Source organism: Megascapheus bottae, chromosome 2 (assembly GCF_031878675.1).
Source record: "Megascapheus bottae isolate mThoBot1 chromosome 2, mThoBot2.hap1, whole genome shotgun sequence".
NCBI classification, from domain to species: Eukaryota; Metazoa; Chordata; class Mammalia; order Rodentia; family Geomyidae; genus Megascapheus; species Megascapheus bottae.
The window spans coordinates 96,604,658-96,630,729 of NC_143510.1; the positions used below are offsets into that span (position 1 = coordinate 96,604,658).

Here is a 26,072-nt window from a genome sequence, read left to right on the forward strand (position 1 = left end):
CAAGCAATTCTACTCTGTGCCTGGACTGCAATAAACATGACAATCTAAGGTTCTGCCAAGGCCTCTGGCCTCTCAGCTCAAAGCAGAGCCCATTGAAATATCGACCTGCTCATGAGGCAGTCCTTCCTTAACAAGGAGTGAACAGTTTATTTTGTGACCTCACAGAAGACACTTCTTTACTTTCAAAATGAATCGTCTCAGAACTGTCTTACACCACCAGATGACTCCATAACCCATACTACCCTCTCTGTCGCTCACAGCTCGCTTAGGTGTATTCCTCTGAATAACACTCAGGTTCCCTCTCTCAGGTCCTCGCCCCTCTTGACTCACTCCACACCTTTGCTGTGGTCGAGGAAGACCCTCAGTAAGTGCCTCCTCAGGCACCAGTTGCTGCCAGGCCAGGCCTCCGTCCCGTCATCTCTACCCTGAACATCCCTGAGCTCAACATGCTGTGGGCCTCCCTTCTTCCACTCTCTACCTGGAGCTGGCAGAGCACTGGGCCCAGGTGGAACTACATCTGTGTATGCAAAGTAAGAGAAGGAAGAACGACACAGCCCCCAAGACATTCTAGGCCTACACTCCCCACATCTCAGCGTTCAGCGCCAGGCCAGCCTGGCCCGGGTATGTCTGCCCTGGGGGCTGCAGCCAGGACTGCTCTGGAAAACGGGAGATATGTGGAGTCAAGTGGGTCGTGGGCACGTACCTGCTGCGAGTTTCTCTGGGACTGCAGGCTGGATTGGAGCCGCCGCAGCAGGGGGGCGCCATTCCTAGACAGCCTTTTGAGTAGCCAGTAGCTGTGCACTCGCTCCACAAACTGCTTCTTCCGCTGAATGGCCACCTGATTCGCAATCCTATTTAATCTAAAACATGGAAAAACTCAAAGTTTAGCTTTGGAAAAGTACAGTGAAAGGCATCAAGGAAACTTTTAGCAAGACTAGTTGTGTTCATGCTTTTTCTCAATCTGAGACGCGGCAAACAGTTTCTACGATCGCTCATGCTGGAAGTTCAGCATCGCCACCTGTTTGAAGATTTCATCCACAAACTATTTGTCAAATCAAGCATCTAAAAAGAACAAAGGGCCGGGAATGTGCCTTAGTGGTAGAGTGCTTGCCTAGCATGCATGAAACTCTGTGGCTCAAGAGTGCTAGCCTTGAGCAAAAGACGCTCAGGGACAGTGTCCAGGCCCTAAGGTTAAGCCCCAGGACTGGCAAAAAATAAATAAATAAAAAGCTGCACTTCAAACATGTCCTTCTTCCTGTGGAGTTCTACCTGTACACAGGCTGGGCCGGCAAGCACAAGCTGAAATCACAAGCAGCTCAGCCCTGAGGAGACAGCTCCTTCTCTCATGTGGAGACCAGGAACCGCTTCAAGAGGGAGGCAGAGCTGGCACAAAACCTGTTCTCAATACATTGACAGCAAACCTCGCCAATACTTTGAGAAACTTCATTCTAAGCACTATAAAAAACAAAGCAGTAAAAACATACGCATGGAAGACTTTAAAAGACTAGCCAGAACCAGCACAGTGGAGCCTACCGGTAATCCCAAACTCTAACCCTACCTCTCTGGCAGTCAGAAATAGAGGACTGCTGGGCGCTGGTGGCTCATGCCTATAATCCTAGCTACTCAGAAGGCTGAGATCTGAGAAATCTCGGCTCAAAGCCAGCCCAGGCATGAAAGTCAGAGAGACTCTTATCTCCAAGTAACTACCAGAAAACCAGAAGTGGTACTGTGGCTCAAAGGCTCAAAGTGGTAGAATGCTAGCCTTGAGCTGTAGGGCTTAAAACAGGGCCCAGGCCCAGAGTTCAAGCCCCACAACTGGAAAAAAAAAAAAAAAAAAAGAATGCAGACTACCACCACTCAAATCTACAACAGATCTCTCCCTTAAGCACTGACTGGGAAAGCAGGGACTAGTAGGACCCATATGAAACCCACTCAAAGTAGTGTCACAGATCATCAGGGGCAGAAAAACAAGTCAGCAGTGACCAAAGGAATGGTGTCCACATTCCCAATAGAGCTAAAGACCTGAATGTAATCGAGATAGACTTGAGTGTGGTCAACATTTCCAACGGTCTGGGCTACTAGCCACTCCCATATTAGCTGGGTGGGCTAGATGCTGGAGTCAACCCTAACAGCAAGGAGGGGACCCCGCCACAGTCAGGGGAGCTGCCTGTGCACAGGAAAGCCGGAACAAGGAAAGGGGAGGCAAACAAAAGCTGCCATTAACAAACCAACCTCTGGGCTGTTCAGACATGACAAGCACCAGCCATACAAAAGGATTGCAAAGTGCTGGCTCCGACAGCCCACAGCACCTACAGGACTGCTGTATGCAGGCAGCCCCATTCACATCATTTCACCAGGGTCTCACCCAGGCATCTGGCTCAGTCAGTCTTCCTTGAAGAGACAGTACTGCCCCCCACCCCCCCCAAAAAACAGCCCAGAGTAGGAAAGGCAGGTCAGAAGCAGTGAGGAGAGCCAGTCACACTGTTAAGCTGGACAGCCGTTCTGTAGTCAGGACAAGAAAAATCATACCATGGGCTGGGAATGTGGCTTAGTGGTAGAGTGCCTGCCTAGTATGCATGAAGCCCAGGGTATCATTCCTCAGTACCACCTAAACAGAAAAATTCATAAGTGGTGCTGTGGCTCAAGTGGTAGAGCGCTAGCCTTGAGTACAGAGAAGCTCAGGGACAGTGCCTGGGGCCTGAGTTCAAGCACTAGGACTGGCAAAAAAAAAAAAGAAAATCAACTGGGGCTGGAAGCCTGGCTTAGGTGGCTGAGCTCCAGCCAATGAGCGAAAGCATCCTAAAGTGACTCGAGTCCTGATCTCAGACAACCATACACACTGAATTAAAAATTCTCTAAGATGAGGGCCGGGAGTTTGGCCTAGTGGTTGAGTGCTTGCCTAGCATGCACAAAGACCCAGGTTCGATTCCTTGGTACAACATACATAGAAAAAAGCCGGAAATGGTGCTAGGACTCAGTGGTAGAGCTCTAGCCTTGAGAAAGTCCAAGAACAGTGCTCAGGCCCTGTGCTCAAGTCCAGGACTGGCAAAAAAAAAAATTTCTAAGACAAGGCCAGGAGTTTGGCCTAGTGGTAGAGTGTTTGCCTATCATGCACGAAGACCAGGTTCAATTCCTCAGTACCACATACATAGGAAAAGCCAGAAGTGGTGCTGAGGCTCAAGTGGTAGAGCTCTAACCTTGAGAAAGTCCAAGGACAGTGCTCAGGCCCTGAGTTCAAGCCCAGGACTCGCAAATTAAAAAAATCTTTTTTCAAAGATAGCATATATAAAATGCAAAGGCAATTCACAGAATGGAAGAAAATCATGTATTTGATAGGGGATCTAATATCTAAAAGCCAGTATTAAACCTAAGTCAGATGACATTCCCCCCAAAAAAGAAAATTAAAAAAAAAAAGAAACAGAATTTTAAGTATTTCTCCAAAGAGCTGAGCGCCAGTGGCTCATACCCATAACCCTATTTATCCAAGTAGCTGAGATTCGAGGATCTCAATTGGCAGCCAGCCCAGATAGAAAAGTCTGTGAGATTCTCATCTCCAACTAACCAGCAAAAAGCCAGAAGGTAGGTTGTGGATCAAGAGGCAGAGCACCATTCCTGAGCAAAAGGCTAAAAGGCAGAGCCCCCGCCTTGTGATTCAAGTCCACAGTAGTGGCATGCATGCATATTCGTATGCACTCACACTCTTACCTACACACACAGTACTTCTCCAAAAACTCACAAACAGTTGACAAGCGTAAGAGATGCTCACATTTTTAGCCATCCAAGAATTATATATCAAAACCACGATGAGTTACACTTCACACTCTCAGGTGTGGAAGCTGCAAAGCATAGGGGGACTTCATGGAGTGTTGAAAACTGGATATGGCGATAAACATGAATATGTATGGAAACCCATGAGATCATTCACTGTAATGGGTAAAAACCTTATGGTGTGAGCTGCATCCCACAAAATGCTCCCCCCAACACAGAGCAGGGAAGGAGGGGCACGGGAAAACTTCAGGTCCACCCTGGAGTGCTGCGTGTTATCACATGGGTACTACTGCAGGTCATTATTTACACAAGCAATCTGACAATCAAAACTCTTTCAAGGGCCGGGAGTTTGGCCTAGTGGTTAAAGTGCTTGCCTAGCATAGTCGAAGACCCAGGTTCGATTCCTCAGTACCACATACATAGAAAAGGCCAGAAGTGAAGAGCTCTAGCCTTGAAAAAGCCCAAGGACAGTGCTCAGACCCTGAATTCAAGCTCCAGGACTGCCAAAAAAACTAAAACAAAACCTCATTCTCAGCCTAGTGCTCACATTTGTAAATCCTAGCCATTTTAAAAGGATCAGGGCTGGGAGTTTGGTCTAGTGGTAGAATGCTTGCCTAGCATGCATGAAGCCCCAGGTTCAATTCCTTGGTACCACATACATAGAAGAAAAAAAAAAAAGCTGGAAGTGGTGCTGAGGCTCAAGAGGTAGAGTTCTAGCCTTGAGAAAAATCCAAGGACAGTGCTCAAGCCTAGGACTGGGGGGGTGGGGGGGGAGAAGGCTGAGGATCTTAGTTCAGAGCCACCCTGGGTAGAAAAGTCTTTTATGAAACTCTGCATCTCCAATTAACCAACAAGTGGTAAAAGCTAAGAGACAGAACCCAGGCCCTATGTTCAAGCCCCTGTACTACCACTCCCCAAAACCTAGCTCTAAGACCATTCATGTCATGGCCCACACCTGTAATCCAATCCCAGCATGCATTAGGCCTGTGGTATATAACGAGACTATCTCAAAATAAAACAAAAACCCAAAACACAAGTACTTCTGATGGCTAAGCAGAAGTAAAAGAGAACTTCCTTAATTCAAAGAACATGTTAGGGTTACCACCCACTGGGAAGCAACCTGCTCAACTGGCAAAGGAAAGAAAAACAGAAAACAAGCCCACCCAAGTAGGTGTGCAACCAGGACAACTCTGAACGGCAAAGCAGCCTGCCCCAAATCACCTAAAGCTTGGCCAGATGCAGCTCCGGGCCTCAAAGGCTTGGTCAGCCCTGCAGACCAAGCAGCTCAGCAGGACGGCCCAAAGGGAAAATGACTCCCACCCAGGCATGGGGAACAAAACCGGATCTCCTCATGTCGCCCTGAACAACCAACCCCAGGACCCCAATCACTCTGTCCCAGATGGACAAAGGGAAAGCTTTCTGGACTAGGAAGAGGGAGATTTGTAAGCCAGATCCAAGAATGTGCCTCACATACCACTCACTTAATCTGACATTAGAGATCCAGTCATAGTTTTCAGGAATCTTGTATGTACTCCTAGGGTCAGAGAGAAGGCTGGCCAGGGACAGGCTTATTTGAAGCAGAGTTGCAGAACAGAATTGAAAGATTTCAAAGTTGGGAAATGGAGGTATAGCTCAAGAGGCAGAGTATCAGCCTTGAGCAGAAAAAGCCAATTGAGAGAAGGGGGACCTGAGTTCAAGCCCCAGTACCAGTGCACACACGCACACGCACGCGCACGCACGCACACACACACACACACACACACACACACACACACGCGCGAGTAATGATCTCCAAACTGAAGCCAGGCACAGGTAGTTCATGCCACCAGGATTACTGATCCTAGCTGTTCAAGAGGCTGAGCGCCAGAGGATTTCCATCAGAAGCCAGCCCAGACAAAAGGGACCAAGAAACTTAATCTCTAAGATAACTAACAAAAGGCCAGGCTAGATAGATGGCTCAGTGATAGAGCATCAGCCAAAAAAAAAAAAAAAAACCAACAATGGCCGGGAGTTTGGCCTAGTGGTTAAAGTGCTTGCCTAGCATGCATGAAGACCCGGGTTCGATTCCTCGGTACCACATACATAGAAAAAAGCCAGAAGTGGTGCTGAGGCTCAAGTGGTAGAGTTCTAGCCTTGAGAAAGTCCAAGGACAGTGCTCAGGCCCTGAGCTCAAGCCCAGGACTGGCAAAAAAAAAAAAAAAGCCAAGCAAGCATGAGACCCTCAATTCATATTATCACACTGGGAGGGGGAAGAGGGAGGGGGATCCAAGGTAAAAAATGAATTTTTATAGATATCACTAAAACCGAGATTAAAAGGCTAAGCCTTACATGTGGAGGCACAGCAAAGGGTACAACACACTCACCAACCTCACCAAGGTGGAAAGCAAGCGTGACACCACCGGCGATTGTCATCCACCTCAACACACACAGCTTCTGCAGAGGCTTGTGCCACACGGTCCCCACACCCCACCCACCACCAAGGAAAAGCTCCTTCATGCTGAATTTGCCGGCTTCGGTCAAAGGTGATCCAGGAGCAGAGACAGCACCAAAGGTCCACAAAGCCAGCAGGCGGAAGGACTGTGCTCAGGTCTGGAGACACAAGGGCATTCCACAGTGTGGCTGCCCGAAGGCAGCGTCTCCTGAGTACTGCTGCAAAGAGCAGAACGGGAAAGGGCGAGGGGCTGCAGGGTCCCCATGTGGCTTCTTGTACTCAAGTGTTACATGGTAACTCGGGGTACACTGGTCGCTACTCATTTCCTCGTTGGAGAACATCTTAAGCCAAAGTGATGAAAAATAGAAAACGATGCCATTACGGATACATCTGCACAGACAAGGGAAGAATCTCTGGTGATGCTCCAGCCTAGAAGACACCCTCCCTTTCCTCAGGACACTGTCTGATCTTTAGAGCCCAGTTCAACAAGTATCTCTGCTGGCTTTGTTCTTTCCCCATGTCGCCGCCTTTGTTGGCCCTGTCATACATTCACCCCTCTATGTAATATACCTTTGTCATTTGGTGCTCATCACAATTTTGATAAAACTCCCACTAACTTGACACATACTGCAGTGATTTTACTTGGAGTTCATCCTGTGTGGACTTCCATGAATTCCTTGGATATTCCGGTTTATGGTTTTAATAAATTTGACAGTTTCAAGTTTGTCTTTTTAAATCATTTTGCCCCTAAGGCCTCAAAAGAATTTGCCTCTAGATGATAGTCAGGGGAGGATTCTAATAGTTTAACTCCTCTGAACCAGAAAGCTAAGGCATTTATTTTGATGGGGTAAAGGGAAGAGGGGCAAAGAGAGAGAGGGGCTGGGAGTTTGACCTAGTGGTAGTGGTAGAATGCTTGCCTAGCATGCACGAAGATCTGGGTTTAATTCCTCCATACCACACACACAAAAAAAAACAGAAGCGGTGCTGTGGCTCAAGTGGTAGAGCTCTAGCCTTCAGAAAACCCAAGGACAGTGCTCAAGCCCTGGGTCCAAGTCCCAGGACTGGGAAAATAAATACATACATACATACATATATACATACATATATACATACATACATACAAACATACAAACAAACAGGCAAATAGTGATTATACTCAATGTACTTGTGTCAAATGGAGTTACCTAACTTCAGAGTGTGAGTGAAACTGGGAAAGGGGGACATTGATCAAGACATACAGAATCTGACTTGTTGAACTGAAACCCCTGTGTACAACTACTTAAAACTTAAAAACAGTAAAAATTGGAACGATGGACTTCTGCAGCAGTGCATGGCCAAGATCAGTTTCTGCTCCGTTGTGGTCATCAGGACAGAGCTGGTGGGCTAGGTGCCCCAACACTTACAACAGTCTAGTCACCAAGTACATGCCAGTAAGAAAGACCTTCTCAGAGTAGCCTACCTGACTTAACCGTCATTTTATTATAAACCCACCTGATGGTTGGGCTCTGCTTTGCACAAACCTCCCTCTACACACACACACACACAACAAACAACTTGTCCTAGGTCCCTAGGCCTGCTCGCCATGCACCTGTCTCGCTGTCATGGGAAACTTCCCCACCCCACTCCCAGAACTGACAGATCTATGCAATCAGCACCAGGAAAGACAGGCAGGGAAGCCAGGTGGACGATCATAGTCCTCACAAGCAAGGGCCCTCCAACAACCCCTCAGTCTGCGTCTCCTTATCTTCAAGCTTCCCTGGGCCACTGAAGAAACCTCCAGAGTCCACACCGCAGACACACTAGCAACAGCATCACCAGTAAGGGCAGGCCCACACTGTCTGCCTCCCAATATCCCCAGGTGGGAGGCCCACATCCTAACTGGACACAACCCTGTTGGCTACGAAGAATCACCACATTATTGAAAATCTGAACTGAAAAGATAACACTAAAATCACCAGTGGGTCTCAGCACACACCTGCAAAGGTGCCGGCGTTCCAGGAAAGGCCCTCTCACAGCTCTGGGACCAGGCCTACCCACTCCACAGTGAACCTCCCGTGGACTGAGAGCATACCAGGTCACACGAGAACAGGAAGGGTCAAGACTGTGGGTGGGCAATGATAAACCTGCTCATGTTGGTAAGAAGAAGAAGAAAACAAACCTCGCCAAAGATTGCCAAACCAGGATGGAAGTGAAAAGAGAAGGCCAGACACGCTGGAGGTGCCTCTGCAGGCCCAGATGGTGGAGGCCTGAAAGCACTAGTCCTTAGCTCAATGAAGAATCAGAGATCCAGTCCCAGAATACTCTTGGAGCACCCGGACCTTTTCACTCTGGTTCTTTGTACCAAAATAAAATCAGCTCATCTCGATTCCTGTCCTTCCACCTCAGCAAGAGGTGTTCTGTCAAGTAGTGTCAACTTCTCAACCTACAGCCGACCAACCTACCACAGGGCTGCATTCTCCTGGAAGTTGGTAAAATTGTAAATCAAAATTATTCAATGTACCCATCCTACAGAGCAACAAGTACCTACAGCATCAACAACAATGCCCACGGCATCAACAACAATAGCCACAGCATTAACAGGACTGGGTAGGAGCTGTGGCTCACTGCCACTGCCCAGCACCTCTCAAAATACTGTACTAGCACAGGAGTACAACAAAATTCAACATTTGGTATCTACACCAAATACATATCATTTCTGCATGCCTTGTTTTGAAAAATCCTAAATCAACCGCTGTAAGTCAGGGACTACATAATACAATTTACTGTCAGAAACATGGGGGAGGGACACAAAAATCCATGCCAGTACTGTCACACCCAAAATTCTACTATTACTCTACGTGGCAAGGTGGCTGCTCAGTCCTCATGCTGCACAGCAGGCCCTACGTGGTGGCAAGCCAGAAGGGACCTACAAGCAGCAAGCAGGGCCCCACTGTGAATGAATCAAGCGTGGTGGGAACCAGGTCTAGACCAACACAGACTGCAGCCACTTACTTCACCAGCTACTACTCCTCCACGGGAAAGAGACATTCACAACTGAGGTACCAGACTCAAGGGATACTACGGGAGGTCCCATTCCTTAACTGTCCCTTCTCTTCCAAACCCGCCCTGGCCTGCTCCCATACCCACCCCCAAGAGGCAGCAAGGAGGACCAGGCGACAGCAAACCCCCTCAGGAGCACAGAAAGAAAGGACTGCTCTACTTGGCACACAACAAAATGCTATTTTCCCCCCTGAGGAAAAAAAAGGGAATTCTTTTGACAATGAACTTTCCTTCTATTTTTCCCCAATTTGTAGTACACTGTCAATGATGAACTACCACACACAAGATGCTAAGACAAGCACAGAGCTGAACACCTGGACCAAGGCTCGAGGTGAGTCTGTGCACGGACACTGCAGTCAGTCCTAGAGAAGTGCAGCGGTAGATGACATACATGGCACAGCATTTTTAAGGACAACAGACAACCATTTACTAAACTGTATTTTTTTTCTTGCCAGTCCTTGGGCTTTCTTTAAGGCTAGCACTCTACCACTTGAGCCACAGTGCCATTTCTGGCTTTTTCTGTGTATGTGGTACCAAGGAATGGAACCCAGGGCTTCACGCATGCTAGGTGAGCACTCTACCATCGGGCCATGCTCCCGGCCCTCAACTTCCGTTTTCATATGAAGTCTACTGTGAAACACCAGCAGCCAAATCCACCCCATGCTGGCCACCACTTACATATTTAGGTCTGTCAGTGCCCACAATGGTGGCACAAGGACAAAACCACCCAAGAGCACATTTCCTAGAATGCATCCTACGGTTAGGTAGCGCCTGAATGTAGACCCTTCCAAAGTGAGGAAGGGGAAAGCCTGAGGACTAGCTCTACTCCCAAGTAGCTGGCCCAACCAGAAGGAAGCAGCCAGAGCATCAATTAGCAAGTGCAAGCCCCGAGGTCAAGAAAGCAAAGGCCTGGAGGCTGAGATACTCCCAGACAGAATCCTCAAGAAGCCTCCACAGATGCTCAGGGCAGAACACACCAGGTAGCTGCTAGCGAAGAGCTCCAGTGACAATTCCTTAATGGGTGAGTAAAGCCAGGAACATCCACATCTGATTTTCAGAGTGTGGCCTAAATCAGTGGAAGGCACAGGCTAAGAATGTGTCTTAGTGGTAGAGTGATTGCCTAGCATGTATGAAGCCCTGGGTTCCATTTCTCAGCACCACATACACAGAAAAAACCAGAAGTGGCACTGTGGCTCACGTGATGGCCTTGAGCAGAAGCTCAGGGTCAATGCCCAGGCCCTCAGCTCAAGCCCCAAGACTGGCAAGGAAAAAAAAAAAAAGCCAGTACCACAAAGAAAAGTAATGGTGATCTTTTTTTCCTACAATCTCCTAAACAACTGTGTGGATGGTCCCATGTCTTTCAGTGTGCTTCTGAGCTGGCCTGGAGTGTCATGTCTCCACTGCCTAGAGGCCAGAGTACACAGACACATAACAGCATACAGCAGCTCCTCCGAGAGGGTTAGAACCCACGCTAACAGGTAGCCACACCTGATGCTCTCTTCCAACAACAGGCCATCCTACCTGGCAGCAGTCTCCCATCCCAAACACCTGAACACCAGCACCACAGGACCTCCTCTCACCCGGAGCAGGGGAAGCATGAACCGTTCTGTAATAAACGTAGACCCTCTCTGTTTCTAGGCCTCTTAGCAGTAGCTCTCTATACCACGCCAGAGAGTCTGTGAGGTCAAGCTAACTACCCAACATGACGTCCCATGACGTGACGTGACGTGACACCCATACACCTTGGTCCACTCCCTGCAAGGGAAGGGTTAGTTAGGGCCCTTGCCGTGCCTTTTTTCCATGGGGAAAAAAAGCAAACTAAAATGACAAAAAAAGCATGTTTTGCTGCTGATACTTAGAGGGGCTTAAACTCAGGTCTTCACACTCGCTTAGCTTTTGTGTTCAAGGATGGCACTCTACCACTTGAGCTACAGCTCTGCTCTCCGCTGGTTAATTGGAGCTACGCATTACACGGACTTTCTGCTTGGGCTGGCTTCCCAGCAACCAACACTGCCTGGTGCTGGTGGGTCACACCTCCTCAACTGAAACCTGTCTTCACTCCCAACCTAGCTAAGTGAGCTCCAGCCACATAAACCTCTGACTCGGCAACATGCAACCCTACTGTGTATTCACAACATGCCGCTAAGGGAGTAACTTCAAAGCACAGCTACACAGAAAAAAATAACCCAAGTAACGAATGTTGAACATGTTAGAGACCACTTCTGTTCTGTACTAACAGAAGGACCCATTTACAGGGTAGCAGTAATGTTGTTCACATGTGTGCCCCTTCTGAAACACAAAGTCCATGTCACACGCGCTGTGCTTCCTACTCTCCAAGTGTCTGTCTGCCACAGCTCATTACTCGGGCTTCTCTTACCTAAGAGGACTGTGCAAAAGCTCATATCCCACACAGAAGGGCCATTTCTTCAAGTGGGTCAAGAGGAGGTCCACCTAGAAAGGATCACCGATTCCACTCACGGGGTCTGGTGTGAAAATTCACTGTCACTTACCTCATATTCTTAAAGAGAATAGAATAAAAACCAGCAAATCAGTAGTAAAAGGGCATAGATCAACAAGACACAGGGCAGGGTGCCTGCTCCACAAGCACAAATTCAAAGCCCCAAGTTCAAACTCCAATGCCAGCGAGCAAGGCAAAGGGAGGGCATCTGCAGCAGCTCCTGAGCAGGCCACACAGGACCAGGGAGGGTCAAAAACTCTCCTGAAGACCAGGCAGTGCGCACACTGCAGAAGAAAATCACCAGCAAAGTAAAGGCTAACAAAGCAGGGACTCAGCCCCCTCCTCCTGAGCACAGTCCCACCCTAACCTCTAGGGGCTGCCTTACAGACCACACACTTGGACTTTTCCAGCTATCAGGTCCCACACCCCGGTGACCAGAGCGCCATGTCTGACCCACGCACAAGCACTCAATCATCCCTAGTCAAAGTGGTTTACAGCATCTGTGCTCCTCCCAAAAAAATGCTGCTGGTGAAGAAATAGGGCCACACCCTGGGGCAGTGGTCCCATGTGACAGCCCTGTGGCAGGACTCCCTTGCCAGCCTGAGCCCCTGTCCCCTCAAAGACCTTCATGCCAGGCTCCTTCTCCAGCTGATGCCAAGATGTGCTTACCTCTGAGGGGGAATATATGGAGCACACACTGTCGGCAAGCCCGCACAGGGCTCTGCCACTGCTTTCTTGCCCTTCTTTGCTTTCTTCCTGACCTTGGATGTGGACCTGACTGCTTTGACTGAGCTCTCTTTTCTACAGACACCATTTTTCATCTCAACATCCCCATAAATGTTCAGAGGCCTCCGGGTGCACCCCGGAGGTGTGTGGACGTCACAGTACGCAGTCTTTCTGACGGAGAAGGTGGCGCTGCCGCCTGTCAGCTCCTTCACAGGCTCCATCTTCATGTACAGGCCGGCCTTTTGGGCACAGGTCACGTGGAATGCCGTGTAGCAGTTTGCTTTGTGGCACTGAATGCAAGCACCCACGCCCTTCTGCTTACAGAGGTAGCATGTCAGTTTCCAGCGGGCCGGGGGGATGTTCCTCACGCCATCGATGGGCTCGATGAACACCGTGTTGGCAAAGCCGACCTCCGGGATCCACAGGGCACACACCACGTGGCCCCAGCGGTCGTCATCGGTCTTTTTGAAGGCACCGCCCTTGTTGGGGCACAGCACACAGTCGGCAGGACGGGACCGGGACTGCAGGCAGTGGCGGCACAGCCACTGACCCTCGGGTATGTAGGGCACCCCATAGCACTCTTGGTGCACGGCCAGGTTGCACATGTCACAGAAGAGGATCACATTGCTGTTCTGACACTCCCCGTCCATGCAGATGCAGCACACGGCATCCTCATCAATCAGGGACTGCTGCTCACCCTGCTTCTGGTTCTCACAGTAAGACTCCTTCTCAAAGCGGTCCATCAGGAACTCAAACATGTTCTGTGACACTGCAGAGACGCAGTCGCTCTTCCTCTTCTCATTGATGATCTCTAGCCAGGCGTAGTCCTCCTCATCCATGTCATACTCCACCTCCTTGTCCAGCTCCTCAGCGGACTTCTCGATGAACTTATAGTACACGGGGGGCCTCCTGGGGGCCGAGGGGGGGCTGTATTCCACCACCCGCACCTTGGGCTCAGGAAGGGCACTGGCAGAGGCTGGTGTGCCATGGGAGCTTGGGAGGACTTCATTTTTCTTTTTGACCCTGTTGTTTTTGTGACGCTTAGTTCTTAAGCAAACAGGTGGCCTCTCACTATTTTCTTTATTGCTGTTGCATTCACTCATTTCTTGAGCAGTGAGGTCATCTTCTAATATGATCTCCAAGGGATCAAAAATACTGATGCGATGCAAGCGCCCTTCGATTTCTATCTCAACCATCCTTTGAGCCTGGGCGTATGTCAGTGTTTCTCGAGTGGGGGAGTGCTTAACACCAGGGGAGGAAGGATGCCTCGCTGTGGAGCCTCGATGACATCGTCCTTTCCTCCTCATTTGGCAATGATTACCTAAAACAAAGGAAAAAGGCAAAGACAATTTAAAGCAAGGCGATTGCAGGCGGGAGGAGGAAACCCGTGAGAATGCACTTGGGCAGTGCTACCTCCTCATCCACTTCACACCCCAAGATGCAACTTACAACTAACATGTTTCTGAAGCAAGCTACTCCTCCCGGGACTCCAGGAACCACCCCCACTGCCCCGCCTGGGCCGGGCCGGGCCAGACAGTGGGCAGGCAGGCCACCAAGGCGGCGGGTGGAGCAGCAGCATGCAAAAACAGCACTCGGAGGCGCCTGCTGAGCAGCCAGGTTTCTGATGCCCATCGCTCGCTTGCCAGGGATGGCTGGCTCACCGTGGCCTTTACGGAGCCACCAACAAGTGCCTGGGAGGCACCGGCGTGCCACCAGAGCAGGGGCTGGCCGCTCAGCTCACGGGAGTAGCAATGCACAGACATACTGGGCGGTCGTTTCCAGACCTCCTATTGCCACGAGCAACACTCCCTGCTGGGGGCCGGAGGGGGTCCCGCGGAGGAGGGGGGGGCTGGGGCTGCGCCACCGCTGCCCTCAGCCGCTGCCCTCAGCCCCTGCCCTCAGCCGCTGCCCTCAGCCGCTGCCCTCAGCCCTGCCCTCAGCCCCTGCCCTCAGCCCCTCAGCCCCTGCCCTCAGCCCCTGCCCTCAGTCCCTGCCCTCAGCCCCTCAGCCGCTGCCCTCAGCCCCTCAGCCCCTGCCCTCAGCCCCTGCCCTCAGCCCCTGAGCCGCTGCCCTCAGCCCCTCAGCCCCTGCCCTCAGCCCCTCAGCCCCTGCCCTCAGCCCCTCAGCCGCTGCCCTCAGCCCCTCAGCCGCTGCCCTCAGCCCCTGCCCTCAGCCCCTGCCCTCAGCCCCTCAGCTGCTGCCCTCAGCCGCTGCCCTCAGCCCCTCAGCCGCTGCCCTCAGCCCCTCAGCCCCTGCCCTCAGCCCCTCAGCCCCTGCCCTCAGCCCCTCAGCCGCTGCCCTCAGCCCCTCAGCCCCTGCCCTCAGCCCCTCAGCCGCTGCCCTCAGCCGCTGCCCTCAGCCCCTCAGCCGCTGCCCTCAGCCCCTCAGCCGCTGCCCTCAGCCGCTGCCCTTAGCCCCTCAGCCCCTGCCCTCAGCCCCTCAGCCGCTGCCCTCAGCCCCTCAGCCCGGCGGCGGCGCGCAGGCTCCGTCTGCAGTAACTCCACGACGCGCGGCGGCCGCGGGCTGTCTCCGCGCGTCCCCTGCCCGCTGGCTCCACCACCGGGCCCGGCTGCGGCTCGCGCACCGGCCTGCCAGCCTCGGCCTGCGGACCGGCCTCCCCCCGGGGCCGCGGGGGAGGAGGCGGCGCCCGGCCTGCCCGGGAAACCCGCGCCGCCCGCCCGCCGCTGTCCGGGGCGGGGGAGGCCCGCGGAGCCGAGGCCGCCGGAGCCGCCGCTCACAAAGGCCCCGGAAGGCCGCGCTGCGCCGCGGCGTTTCCTGCGAACACCGGCCGGCGGGCGGCGGGCTTCCTGCCCCGGCCGGCCGGTTACATAAGGCGGCCGCTCCGCACGGCGGGCCGGGCGGGGACGGGGCCCACGCGAGACCCCGGCCTCCCGCGGCCCTCGCCCCGGCCCCGCCGCCCGCCCCGGCCTCCTCCTCGGCCGCCCCGGCCCGGTCGCCCGCCGGCCTCTTCCTCAGCCGCCCCGACAGCCCGGCCTCCTCCTCGGCCGCCCCGGCAGCCCGGCCTCCCCGCCGGCCTCCTCCTCAGCCGCCCCGACAGCCCGGCCTCCTCCTCGGCCGCCCCGGCAGCCCGGCCTCCTCCTCGGCCGCCCCGGCAGCCCGGCCTCCCCGCCGGCCTCTTCCTCAGCCGCCCCGACAGCCCGGCCTCGTCCTCGGCCGCCCCGACAGCCCGGCCTCCTCCACGGCCGCCCCGGCAGCCCGGCCTCCTCCTCGGCCGCCCCGGCAGCCCGGCCTCCCCGCCGGCCTCTTCCTCAGCCGCCCCGACAGCCCGGCCTCGTCCTCGGCCTCCCCGCCGGCCTCTTCCTCAGCCGCCCCGACAGCCCGGCCTCGTCCTCGGCCGCCCCGACAGCCCGGCCTCCTCCTCGGCCGCCCCGACAGCCCGGCCTCCTCCACGGCCGCCCCGACAGCCCGGCCTCCTCCACGGCCGCCCCGACAGCCCGGCCTCCTCCACGGCCGCCCCGACAGCCCGGCCTCCTCCACGGCCGCCCCGACAGCCCGGCCTCCTCCACGGCCGCCCCGGCAGCCCGGCCTCCTCCTCAGCCGCCCCGGCAGCCCGGCCTCCTCCTCAGCCGCCCCGGCAGCCCGGCCTCCTCCACGGCCGCCCCGGCAGCCCGGCCTCCTCCTCGGCCGCCCCGGCAGCCCGGCCTCCCCGCCGGCCGCCTCCTCGGCCGCCCAGGCAGCCCGGCCTCGTCCTCGGCCGCCCCGACAGCCCGGCCTCCTCCTCGGCCGCCCCGACAGCCCGGCCTCCTCTTCACCCGCCCCGGCCCGGTCGCCCGCCCCGACCTCCTCAGCCGCCCCGGCAGCCCGGCCTCCTCCTCGGCCGCCCCGGCCCCGCCGCCCGCCCCGGCCTCCTCCTCGGCCGCCCCGGCCCCGTCGCCCGCCCCGGCCTCCTCCTCAGCCGCCCGGGCCCCGCCGGCCTCCCACCGGGCCCGGGTCCTCCGGGTCCTGCGGGTCCTCAGGGTCCTCCGGGTCCTCCCGATCCCCCCGGTCCCCCCGTCCGCCCGGCCGCCCGCGGACAATGCCAGGCCGCGGCGCCGCAAACATGGCGCCGGAGCGGCGGCGGGAGCGGAGGCGCCTCACCTTCGGGGCGCCGCGGCCGCGGGAGCCCGGCGGCGGCGGGCGGGCGGGCGGACGCGGAGCCGGCGCGGCCGGGGCGGCGCTAATGGCGCCGCGGCTCCTCCGCCAACGGCCGCGCAGCCGGGCCCCGCCGGGCTCCAGGCGCGCTCGGCGGCGGCTCCGGCCCGCAGGGCGCCGCGGCTCGGGCGGGGTCGGCGGCGCCGGCTCGGGGCCCGGCCGGGCGGCGGGCGCGGGCGCTGAGCTGCTCGGACGCCGGCGGGGCGCTGCTCGCTCCTCCGCCAAGCAAACAATGCGGCGGGCGCTCCGCCCCGCGCGCTGCGTGCAGACGCCCCGCCCGCCGCCGCCGCCGCCTTGACGCGCGCAGGCCGGGGGGGGGGGGGGGGGGGGGGAGAGGGAGGGGGAGGGGAGGAGGGAGAGGAGGAGGAGTAGGACCTGATGGTGAGTGTGATGAGGAGGGAGGTGGAGGTCCTGAGGGTGAGTGTGATGAGGAGGGAGGGAGGTGGAGGTCCTGAGGGTGAGTGTGATGAGGAGGGAGGGAGGTGGAGGACCTGAGGGTGAGTGTGATGAGGAGGGAGGTGGAGGACCTGAGGGTGAGTGTGATGAGGAGGGAGGGAGGTGGAGGACCTGAGGGTGAGTGTGATGAGGAGGGAGGTGGAGGTCCTGAGGGTGAGTGTGATGAGGAGGGAGGTGGAGGTCCTGAGGGTGAGTGTGATGAGGAGGGAGGGAGGTGGAGGACCTGAGGGTGAGTGTGATGAGGAGGGAGGTGGAGGTCCTGAGGGTGAGTGTGATGAGGAGGGAGGGAGGTGGAGGACCTGAGGGTGAGTGTGATGAGGAGGGAGGGAGGTGGAGGTCCTGAGGGTGAGTGTGATGAGGAGGGAGGGAGGTGGAGGACCTGAGGGTGAGTGTGATGAGGAGGGAGGTGGAGGTCCTGAGGGTGAGTGTGATGAGGAGGGAGGGAGGTGGAGGTCCTAACGGTGAGTGTGATGAGGAGGGAGGGAGGTGGAGGACCTGAGGGTGAGTGTGATGAGGAGGGAGTGAGGTGGAGGTCCTGAGGGTGAGTGTGATGAGGAGGGAGGGAGGTGGAGGACCTGAGGGTGAGTGTGATGAGGAGGGAGGGAGGTGGAGGTCCTGAGGGTGAGTGTGATGAGGAGGGAGGGAGGTGGAGGACCTGAGGGTGAGTGTGATGAGGAGGGAGGGAGGTGGAGGTCCTGAGGGTGAGTGTGATGAGGAGGGAGGGAGGTGGAGGACCTGAGGGTGAGTGTGATGAGGAGGGAGGTGGAGGTCCTGAGGGTGAGTGTGATGAGGAGGGAGGGAGGTGGAGGTCCTAACGGTGAGTGTGATGAGGAGGGAGGGAGGTGGAGGACCTGAGGGTGAGTGTGATGAGGAGGGAGTGAGGTGGAGGTCCTGAGGGTGAGTGTGATGAGGAGGGAGGGAGGTGGAGGACCTGAGGGTGAGTGTGATGAGGAGGGAGGTGGAGGTCCTGAGGGTGAGTGTGATGAGGAGGGAGGTGGAGGTCCTGAGGGTGAGTGTGATGAGGAGGGAGGGAGGTGGAGGACCTGAGGGTGAGTGTGATGAGGAGGGAGGTGGAGGACCTGAGGGTGAGTGTGATGAGGAGGGAGGTGGAGGTCCTGAGGGTGAGTGTGATGAGGAGGGAGGTGGAGGTCCTGAGGGTGAGTGTGATGAGGAGGGAGGGAGGTGGAGGACCTGAGGGTGAGTGTGATGAGGAGGGAGGTGGAGGACCTGAGGGTGAGTGTGATGAGGAGGGAGGTGGAGGTCCTGAGGGTGAGTGTGATGAGGAGGGAGGGAGGTGGAGGTCCTAACGGTGAGTGTGATGAGGAGGGAGGGAGGTGGAGGACCTGAGGGTGAGTGTGATGAGGAGGGAGTGAGGTGGAGGTCCTGAGGGTGAGTGTGATGAGGAGGGAGGGAGGTGGAGGACCTGAGGGTGAGTGTGATGAGGAGGGAGGGAGGTGGAGGACCTGAGGGTGAGTGTGATGAGGAGGGAGGGAGGTGGAGGTCCTGAGGGTGAGTGTGATGAGGAGGGAGGGAGGTGGAGGACCTGAGGGTGAGTGTGATGAGGAGGGAGGGAGGTGGAGGACCTGAGGGTGAGTGTGATGAGGAGGGAGGGAGGTGGAGGACCTGAGGGTGAGTGTGATGAGGAGGGAGGGAGGTGGAGGTCCTGAGGGTGAGTGTGATGAGGAGGGAGGTGGAGGACCTGAGGGTGAGTGTGATGAGGAGGGAGGTGGAGGACCTGAGGGTGAGTGTGATGAGGAGGGAGGGAGGTGGAGGACCTGAGGGTGAGTGTGATGAGGAGGGAGGGAGGTGGAGGTCCTAACGGTGAGTGTGATGAGGAGGGAGGTGGAGGTCCTGAGGGTGAGTGTGATGAGGAGGGAGGGAGGTGGAGGTCCTGAGTGTGAGTGGATGAGGAGGGAGGTGGAGGTCCTGAGGGTGAGTGTGATGAGGAGGGAGGGAGGTGGAGGTCCTGAGGGTGAGTGTGATGAGGAGGGAGGGAAGTGGAGATCCTGAGGGTGAGTGTGATGAGGAGGGAGGGAGGTGGAGGTCCTGAGGGTGAGTGTGATGAGGAGGGAGGGAGTGGAGGTCCTGATGGTGAGTGTGATGAGGAGGGAGGGAGGTGGAGGTCCTGAGGGTGAGTGTGATGAGGAGGGAGGGAGGTGGAGATCCTGAGGGTGAGTGTGATGAGGAGGGAGGGAGTGGAGGTCCTGATGGTGAGTGTGATGAGGAGGGAGGTGGAGGTCCTGATGGTGAGTGTGATGAGGAGGGAAGGAGGTGGAGGACCTGAGGGTGAGTGTGATGAGGAGGGAGGGAAGTGGAGATCCTGAGGGTGAGTGTGATGAGGAGGGAGGGAGGTGGAGGTCCTGAGGGTGAGTGTGATGAGGAGGGAGGGAGGTGGAGGACCTGAGGGTGAGTGTGATGAGGAGGGAGGGAGGTGGAGGTCCTGATGGTGAGTGTGATGAGGGGGGAGGTGGAGGTCCAGAGGGTGATTGTGATGAGGAGGGAGGTGGAGGACCTGAGGGTGAGTGTGATGAGGAGGGAGGTGGAGGACCTGATGGTGAGTGTGATGAGGGGGGAGGTGGAGGTCCTGAGGGTGAGTGTGATGAGGAGGGAGGTGGAGGACCTGAGGGTGAGTGTGATGAGGAGGGAGGGAGGTGGAGGACCTGAGGGTGAGTGTGATGAGGAGGGAGGGAGGTGGAGGTCCTGAGGGTGAGCGTGATGAGGAGGGAGGTGGAGGACCTGAGGGTGAGTGTGATGAGGAGGGAGGGAGGTGGAGGTCCTGAGGGTGAGTGTGATGAGGAGGGAGGGAGGTGGAGGACCTGAGGGTGACTGTGATGAGGAGGGAGGTGGAGGTCCTGAGGGTGAGTGTGATGAGGAGGGAGGGAGGTGGAGGTCCTGAGGGTGAGTGTGATGAGGAGGGAGGTGGAGGACCTGAGGGTGAGTGTGATGAGGAGGGAGGGAGGTGGAGGTCCTGAGGGTGAGTGTGATGAGGAGGGAGGGAGGTGGAGGACCTGAGGGTGAGTGTGATGAGGAGGGAGGGAGGTGGAGGACCTGAGGGTGAGTGTGATAAGGAGGGAGGGAGGTGGAGGTCCTGAGGGTGAGTGTGATGAGGAGGGAGGGAGGTGGAGGACCTGATGGTGAGTGTGACGAGGAGGGAGGGATGTGGAGGTCCTGAGGGTGATGAGGAGGGAGGGAGGTGGAGGACCTGAGGGTGAGTGTGATGAGGAGGGAGGGAGGTGGAGGTCCTGAGGGTGAGTGTGATGAGGAGGGAGGTGGAGGACCTGAGGGTGAGTGTGATGAGGAGGGAGGGAGGTGGAGGACCTGAGGGTGAGTGTGATGAGGAGGGAGGGAGGTGGAGGTCCTGAGGGTGAGTGTGATGAGGACTGAGGGAGGTGGAGGTCCTGAGGGTGAGTGTGATGAGGAGGGAGGGAGGTGGAGGTCCTGAGGGTGAGTGTGATGAGGAGGGAGGGAGGTGGAGGACCTGAGGGTGAGTGTGATGAGGAGGGAGGTGGAGGTCCTGAAGGTGAGTGTGATGAGGAGGGAGGGAGGTGGAGGACCTGAGGGTGAGTGTGATGAGGAGGGAGGGAGGTGGAGGACCTGAGGGTGAGTGTGATGAGGAGGAAGGTGGAGGACCTGAGGGTGAGTGTGATGAGGAGGGAGGGAGGTGGAGGTCCTGAGGGTGAGTGTGATGAGGAGGGAGGGAGGTGGAGGTCCTGAGGGTGAGTGTGATGAGGAGGGAGGTGGAGGTCCTGAGGGTGAGTGTGATGAAGAGGGAGGGAGGTGGAGGTCCTGAGGGTGAGTGTGATGAGGAGGGAGGGAGGTGGAGGACCTGAGGGTGAGTGTGATGAGGAGGGAGGGAGGTGGAGGTCCTGAGTGTGAGTGGATGAGGAGGGAGGTGGAGGTCCTGAGGGTGAGTGTGATGAGGAGGGAGGGAGGTGGAGATCCTGAGGGTGAGTGTGATGAGGAGGGAGGGAGTGGAGGTCCTGATGGTGAGTGTGATGAGGAGGGTGGTGGAGGTCCTGATGGTGAGTGTGATGAGGAGGGAAGGAGGTGGAGGACCTGAGGGTGAGTGTGATGAGGAGGGAGGGAAGTGGAGATCCTGAGGGTGAGTGTGATGAGGAGGGAGGGAGGTGGAGGTCCTGAGGGTGAGTGTGATGAGGAGGGAGGGAGGTGGAGGACCTGAGGGTGAGTGTGATGAGGAGGGAGGGAGGTGGAGGACCTGAGGGTGAGTGTGATGAGGAGGGAGGGAGGTGGAGGACCTGAGGGTGAGTGTGATGAGGAGGGAGAGAGGTGGAGGTCCTAACGGTGAGTGTGATGAGGAGGGAGGGAGGTGGAGGACCTGAGGGTGAGTGTGATGAGGAGGGAGGGAGGTGGAGGACCTGAGGGTGAGTGTGATGAGGAGGGAGGGAGGTGGAGGACCTGAGGGTGAGTGTGATGAGGAGGGAGGGAGGTGGAGGTCCTGAGTGTGAGTGGATGAGGAGGGAGGTGGAGGTCCTGAGGGTGAGTGTGATGAGGAGGGAGGGAGGTGGAGATCCTGAGGGTGAGTGTGATGAGGAGGAGGGAGTGGAGGTCCTGATGGTGAGTGTGATGAGGAGGGAGGTGGAGGTCCTGATGGTGAGTGTGATGAGGAGGGAAGGAGGTGGAGGACCTGAGGGTGAGTGTGATGAGGAGGGAGGGAAGTGGAGATCCTGAGGGTGAGTGTGATGAGGAGGGAGGGAGGTGGAGGTCCTGAGGGTGAGTGTGATGAGGAGGGAGGGAGGTGGAGGACCTGAGGGTGAGTGTGATGAGGAGGGAGGGAGGTGGAGGACCTGAGGGTGAGTGTGATGAGGAGGGAGGTGGAGGACCTGAGGGTGAGTGTGATGAGGAGGGAGGGAGGTGGAGGACCTGAGGGTGAGTGTGATGAGGAGGGAGGGAGGTGGAGGTCCTAACGGTGAGTGTGATGAGGAGGGAGGGAGGTGGAGGACCTGAGGGTGAGTGTGATGAGGAGGGAGGGAGGTGGAGGACCTGAGGGTGAGTGTGATGAGGAGGGAGGGAGGTGGAGCACCTGAGGGTGAGTGTGATGAGGAGGGAGGGAGGTGGAGGTCCTGAGGGTGAGTGTGATGAGGAGGGAGGTGGAGGTCCTGAGGGTGAGTGTGATGAGGAGGGAGGGAGGTGGAGGTCCTGAGGGTGAGTGTGATGAGGAGGGAGGGAGGTGGAGGTCCTGAGGGTGAGTGTGATGAGGAGGGAGGGAGGTGGAGGTCCTGAGGGTGAGTGTGATGAGGAGGGAGGGAGGTGGAGGTCCTGAGGGTGAGTGTGATGAGGAGGGAGGGAGGTGGAGGTCCTGAGGGTGAGTGTGATGAGGAGGGAGGTGGAGGTCCTGAGGGTGAGTGTGATGAGGAGGGAGGGAGGTGGAGGACCTGAGGGTGAGTGTGATGAGGAGGGAGGGAGGTGGAGGTCCTGAGGGTGAGTGTGATGAGGAGGGAGGGAGGTGGAGGACCTGAGGGTGAGTGTGATGAGGAGGGAGGGAGGTGGAGGTCCTGAGGGTGAGTGTGATGAGGAGGGAGGGAGGTGGAGGACCTGAGGGTGAGTGTGATGAGGAGGGAGGGAGGTGGAGGACCTGAGGGTGAGTGTGATGAGGAGGGAGGGAGTTGGAGGTCCTGAGGGTGAGCGTGATGAGGAGGGAGGGAGGTGGAGATCCTGAGGGTGAGTGTGATGAGGAGGGAGGTTGAGGTCCTTAGGGTGAGTGTGATGAGGAGGGAGGGAGGTGGAGGTCCTGAGGGTGATGAGGAGGGATGGAGGGAGGTGGAGGTCCTGAGGGTGAGTGTGATGAGGAGGGAGTGAGGTGGAGGTCCTGAGGGTGAGTGTGATGAGGAGGGAGGGGGGGAGGTGGAGGTCCTGAGGGTGAGTGTGATGAGGAGGGAGGTGGAGGTCCTGAGGGTGAGTGAGATGAGGAGGGAGGGAGGTGGAGGTCCTGAGGGTGATGAGGAGGGATGGAGGGAGGTGGAGGACCTGAGGGTGAGTGTGATGAGGAGGGAGTGAGGTGGAGGTCCTGAGGGTGAGTGTGATGAGGAGGGAGGGAGGTGGAGGTCCTGAGGGTGAGTGTGATGAGGAGGGAGGGAGGTGGAGGTCCTCAGGGTGATGAGGAGGGAGGGAGGGAGGTGGAGGTCCTGAGGGTGAGTGTGATGAGGAGGGAGGGAGGTGGAGGTCCTGAGGGTGAGTGTGATGAGGAGGAGGGAGGTTGAGGTCCTGAGGGTGAGTGTGATGGGGAGGAAGGAAGTGAGGGAGAGAGGGAGGTGGAGGTTCTGAAGGTGAGCATGGTGGACTAGGTGGCTGGGAATCCTGAGAGTGTGGGTGCTGGGATGCCAAGGGGTTTGGGGAGCTTTTAGGAGATTCCTAAGTCTGGGAGTGCTGGGTAAGTAGTAATGGGCCCCACCCAAATGTCCCCCTTTGGGTGACCAGGCTGGGAAAGGGGTATCTGCACCCCGAGTGGAAAGGACACTCACCTGCTCTAGCAAGGGTGAAGGAAAGACTGGTGTGCCCCTGACCAGGACAGAGGCCAGAGGACAGCCCGGTCTGGGGCAGAATCCCTGGTAACCACTGGTGCCCTAGTGAGGGGTAATTAGGTCCGGGCTCCTGGCCTAGGATGCAGGAAACCCAGACACCCTTGAAGATTTCAAAAGCACAGCCTTGTAGGCTGGACCTTAGAAGTCTAAGCCTTTACTCCAACTTACTGCTTCCACTTTGGCTTAAGCCATAAAAATTCAGTTTCTTGACCATTTTTCCATTTGGAGATTAACTCCAAAGTGATTTAAGAGAGAAACCTCCATGTCCCTTTGGTTTTGTGTGGTTTCTTGTGGATGAAGGCTAGGGTGGTAGCCATGAGCTGAAGAGTTCAGGGACAGTGTCTGGGCCCAGAGTTCAAGCCCCACGACTGACCAAAAGAAAAAAAAAAAAGAAAAGAAAAGAAATATCAGATAAGTGCCCTGGCCCATGCCTGTGATCCTCGCTACTCAGGGGCCTGAGGATCTGAGGATCTCAGGTCAGAGCCAGCCTGGCCACAGAAATCCCTGAGATTCTTATCTCCAATTAACCACAGAAAACGGAAAGTGGCGCTGTAGCTCAAATGGTAAAGCACTAGCCCTGAGCTGAAGAACTCAGGGATAGCACCCAGCCCATAGTTCAAGCCCCACGACTGACAGAAGAAGGAGGAGGAGGAGGAGGAGGAGGAGTATATGAAGGGGCAGCAAGAGAGCAAAATGCACAGAAAGTTTTAGAGTCCACAGGAAACAAGGTTACAATATTAAAATATCAAAGTTTCAGTTAGAGAACTGAAAATATTATTTACTGTTTTCAAACTAAATGTGAGAAAAAGATGAAGAAAAGATAGCAGAAACAAGCAGCAGGTCTAAGGTAAAAGGCTGAGCACAACCAAGAAGAAGCACGACAGGGTTCAGCCAAAATAAGTTTGAACACAGTAATTGGAGACCCGATTGAACTCGATTCTTTTTTTTTTTTTGAGAGTCCCAAGGCTTGAACTCAGGGTCTAGGCACAGTCCTTGAACTTCTTTTGCTCAAGGCCAGCACTCTACCCCTGGCTTTTTCTGTGGTATAGAACCCAGGGTTTCATGCATGCTAGGCAAACACTCTACCACTAGGACACATTCCCAGATCCTCAATTTATTTTTAAAGAACAGCTTTATAAAGATTGTACACAGTGTTACAAATACTATTCCATCACCTACACCTGAGGAGTGTCACAAATCCTCAGGTTCTGGTCACTTCACTGTAAGCCCACTACTGGCCTCTGCTTCCATCCAAACTTGTCAAGGACTTAGAACTCACTTGTTTGGGCAGGTGTGGTGCTTGGTAATCCGAGCACCTGGAAGGATGTGGCAACAGGTCTTAAGTACAAGAATACCTTTGGTTAGCACGACTTAGTTAAATATGAAAACAAAAAAATGAAAAACTCATTTTGTTCTTGAAACAATTTTATTTGTGAAAACAACACAACAAAAATGCGCTTGAAATAGGACAAAAAGTATGAATCCCTATCTTGTTTCTCATAAGGTGGGGTAGAAAAAGTGTCGGTAGCTCATGCCTGTAACAGCTGTTTGAGAAGCTGAGGTGAGGAGGATTTGGTTCAAGTTGACCTCACTTCTCAGCCAGTGGCATTGTGGTGTATGTTTGGGAGGCTGAGATGAGGAAGATCAAGTTTCTAGACTAACCCCAGGAAAGAAAAGTTTGTGAGACTCCATACCAACAGACTCTGAGGTCAAACTGCAGTGTCCCCAAAGGCATGGAGGGAGGGGAAGGTATGAATAGAATGAAGAATGAAAACTAGAACATACTTGCAACTTAGCACACCTCGCAAATGACTGTTTTTAGTCAGTCATGGGGCTTGAACTAAGGGCCTGGACACTGTCCCTGTGCTCTTTTGCGCAAGGCTAGCACTCTACCACTTTGAGCCATAATGCCACTTTTGACTTTTGAGTGGTGAATTGGAGGAGATAAAGAGTCTCACAGACAGCAGCCAGGCCCCCAGAGTTCAAGTCTCATGACTGACGACAAAAAAAAAAAAGTCTCACAGTGATTTTTTTTCTACTTAGGCTGGTTTTGAATCACAATCCTCAGATGCAGCCTCTGGGTAGCTAGGATTTACAGGTGTGCCCAGCTACGTCCTGAATGTATAAAGAATACTTCCAAACCCATTAGAGACAAACTGGCCACGACAAGGGGGGGAAACCCCACAAAGAGCACAAATATCCAGGGCACAGTCAGTTTCCTTGCACAGAAGAGCATGAAAAGGCCAATGACCTAACAAGGAATTTGGACACACACTCAGGACAAATATTAAAGTGGGACAAGACTCCCTGGTGCACAGAGCAGAGCAGCTAAAAACACACATATCTTGCTGGCCCACGTACACAGTAGTCCCCATTCTCACCCAATACCATGGCATTACCTAGTGAAGTTGGACATATCTACTGCTGTACAACAAACCACTTCAAAGACTCTACAGCCTGAGACATCACCAAAATGGCATACTTGCACCACTGCTGGCCTGGC

At 55.5% G+C, this 26,072-nt stretch overlaps 1 protein-coding gene across 10 annotated transcripts in view; it reads right to left on the minus strand.

The window, feature by feature from the left end:
• The window catches only part of Brd1 (bromodomain containing 1), a 43,449-nt gene extending 26,839 nt beyond the window's left edge, over positions 1-16,610 (minus strand). For 9 of the 10 annotated variants that reach the window (XM_090328912.1, XM_090328914.1, XM_090328909.1 and 6 more), the window contains exons 1-3: positions 16,521-16,610; positions 12,366-13,743; positions 704-860 (exon numbers count right to left, since the gene is read on the minus strand). In XM_090328912.1, coding sequence (XP_090185038.1) covers positions 704-860; positions 12,366-13,729 — 1,521 coding nt within the window. In that variant the 5' untranslated portion in view covers positions 13,730-13,743; positions 16,521-16,610. Of the gene's footprint in view, positions 1-703; positions 861-12,365; positions 13,744-13,871; positions 13,938-16,520 lie in introns of those variants that run through there. The other variant, XM_090328908.1, reaches the window with a different exon arrangement.
• Positions 16,611-26,072: the final 9,462 nt, after the last annotated feature.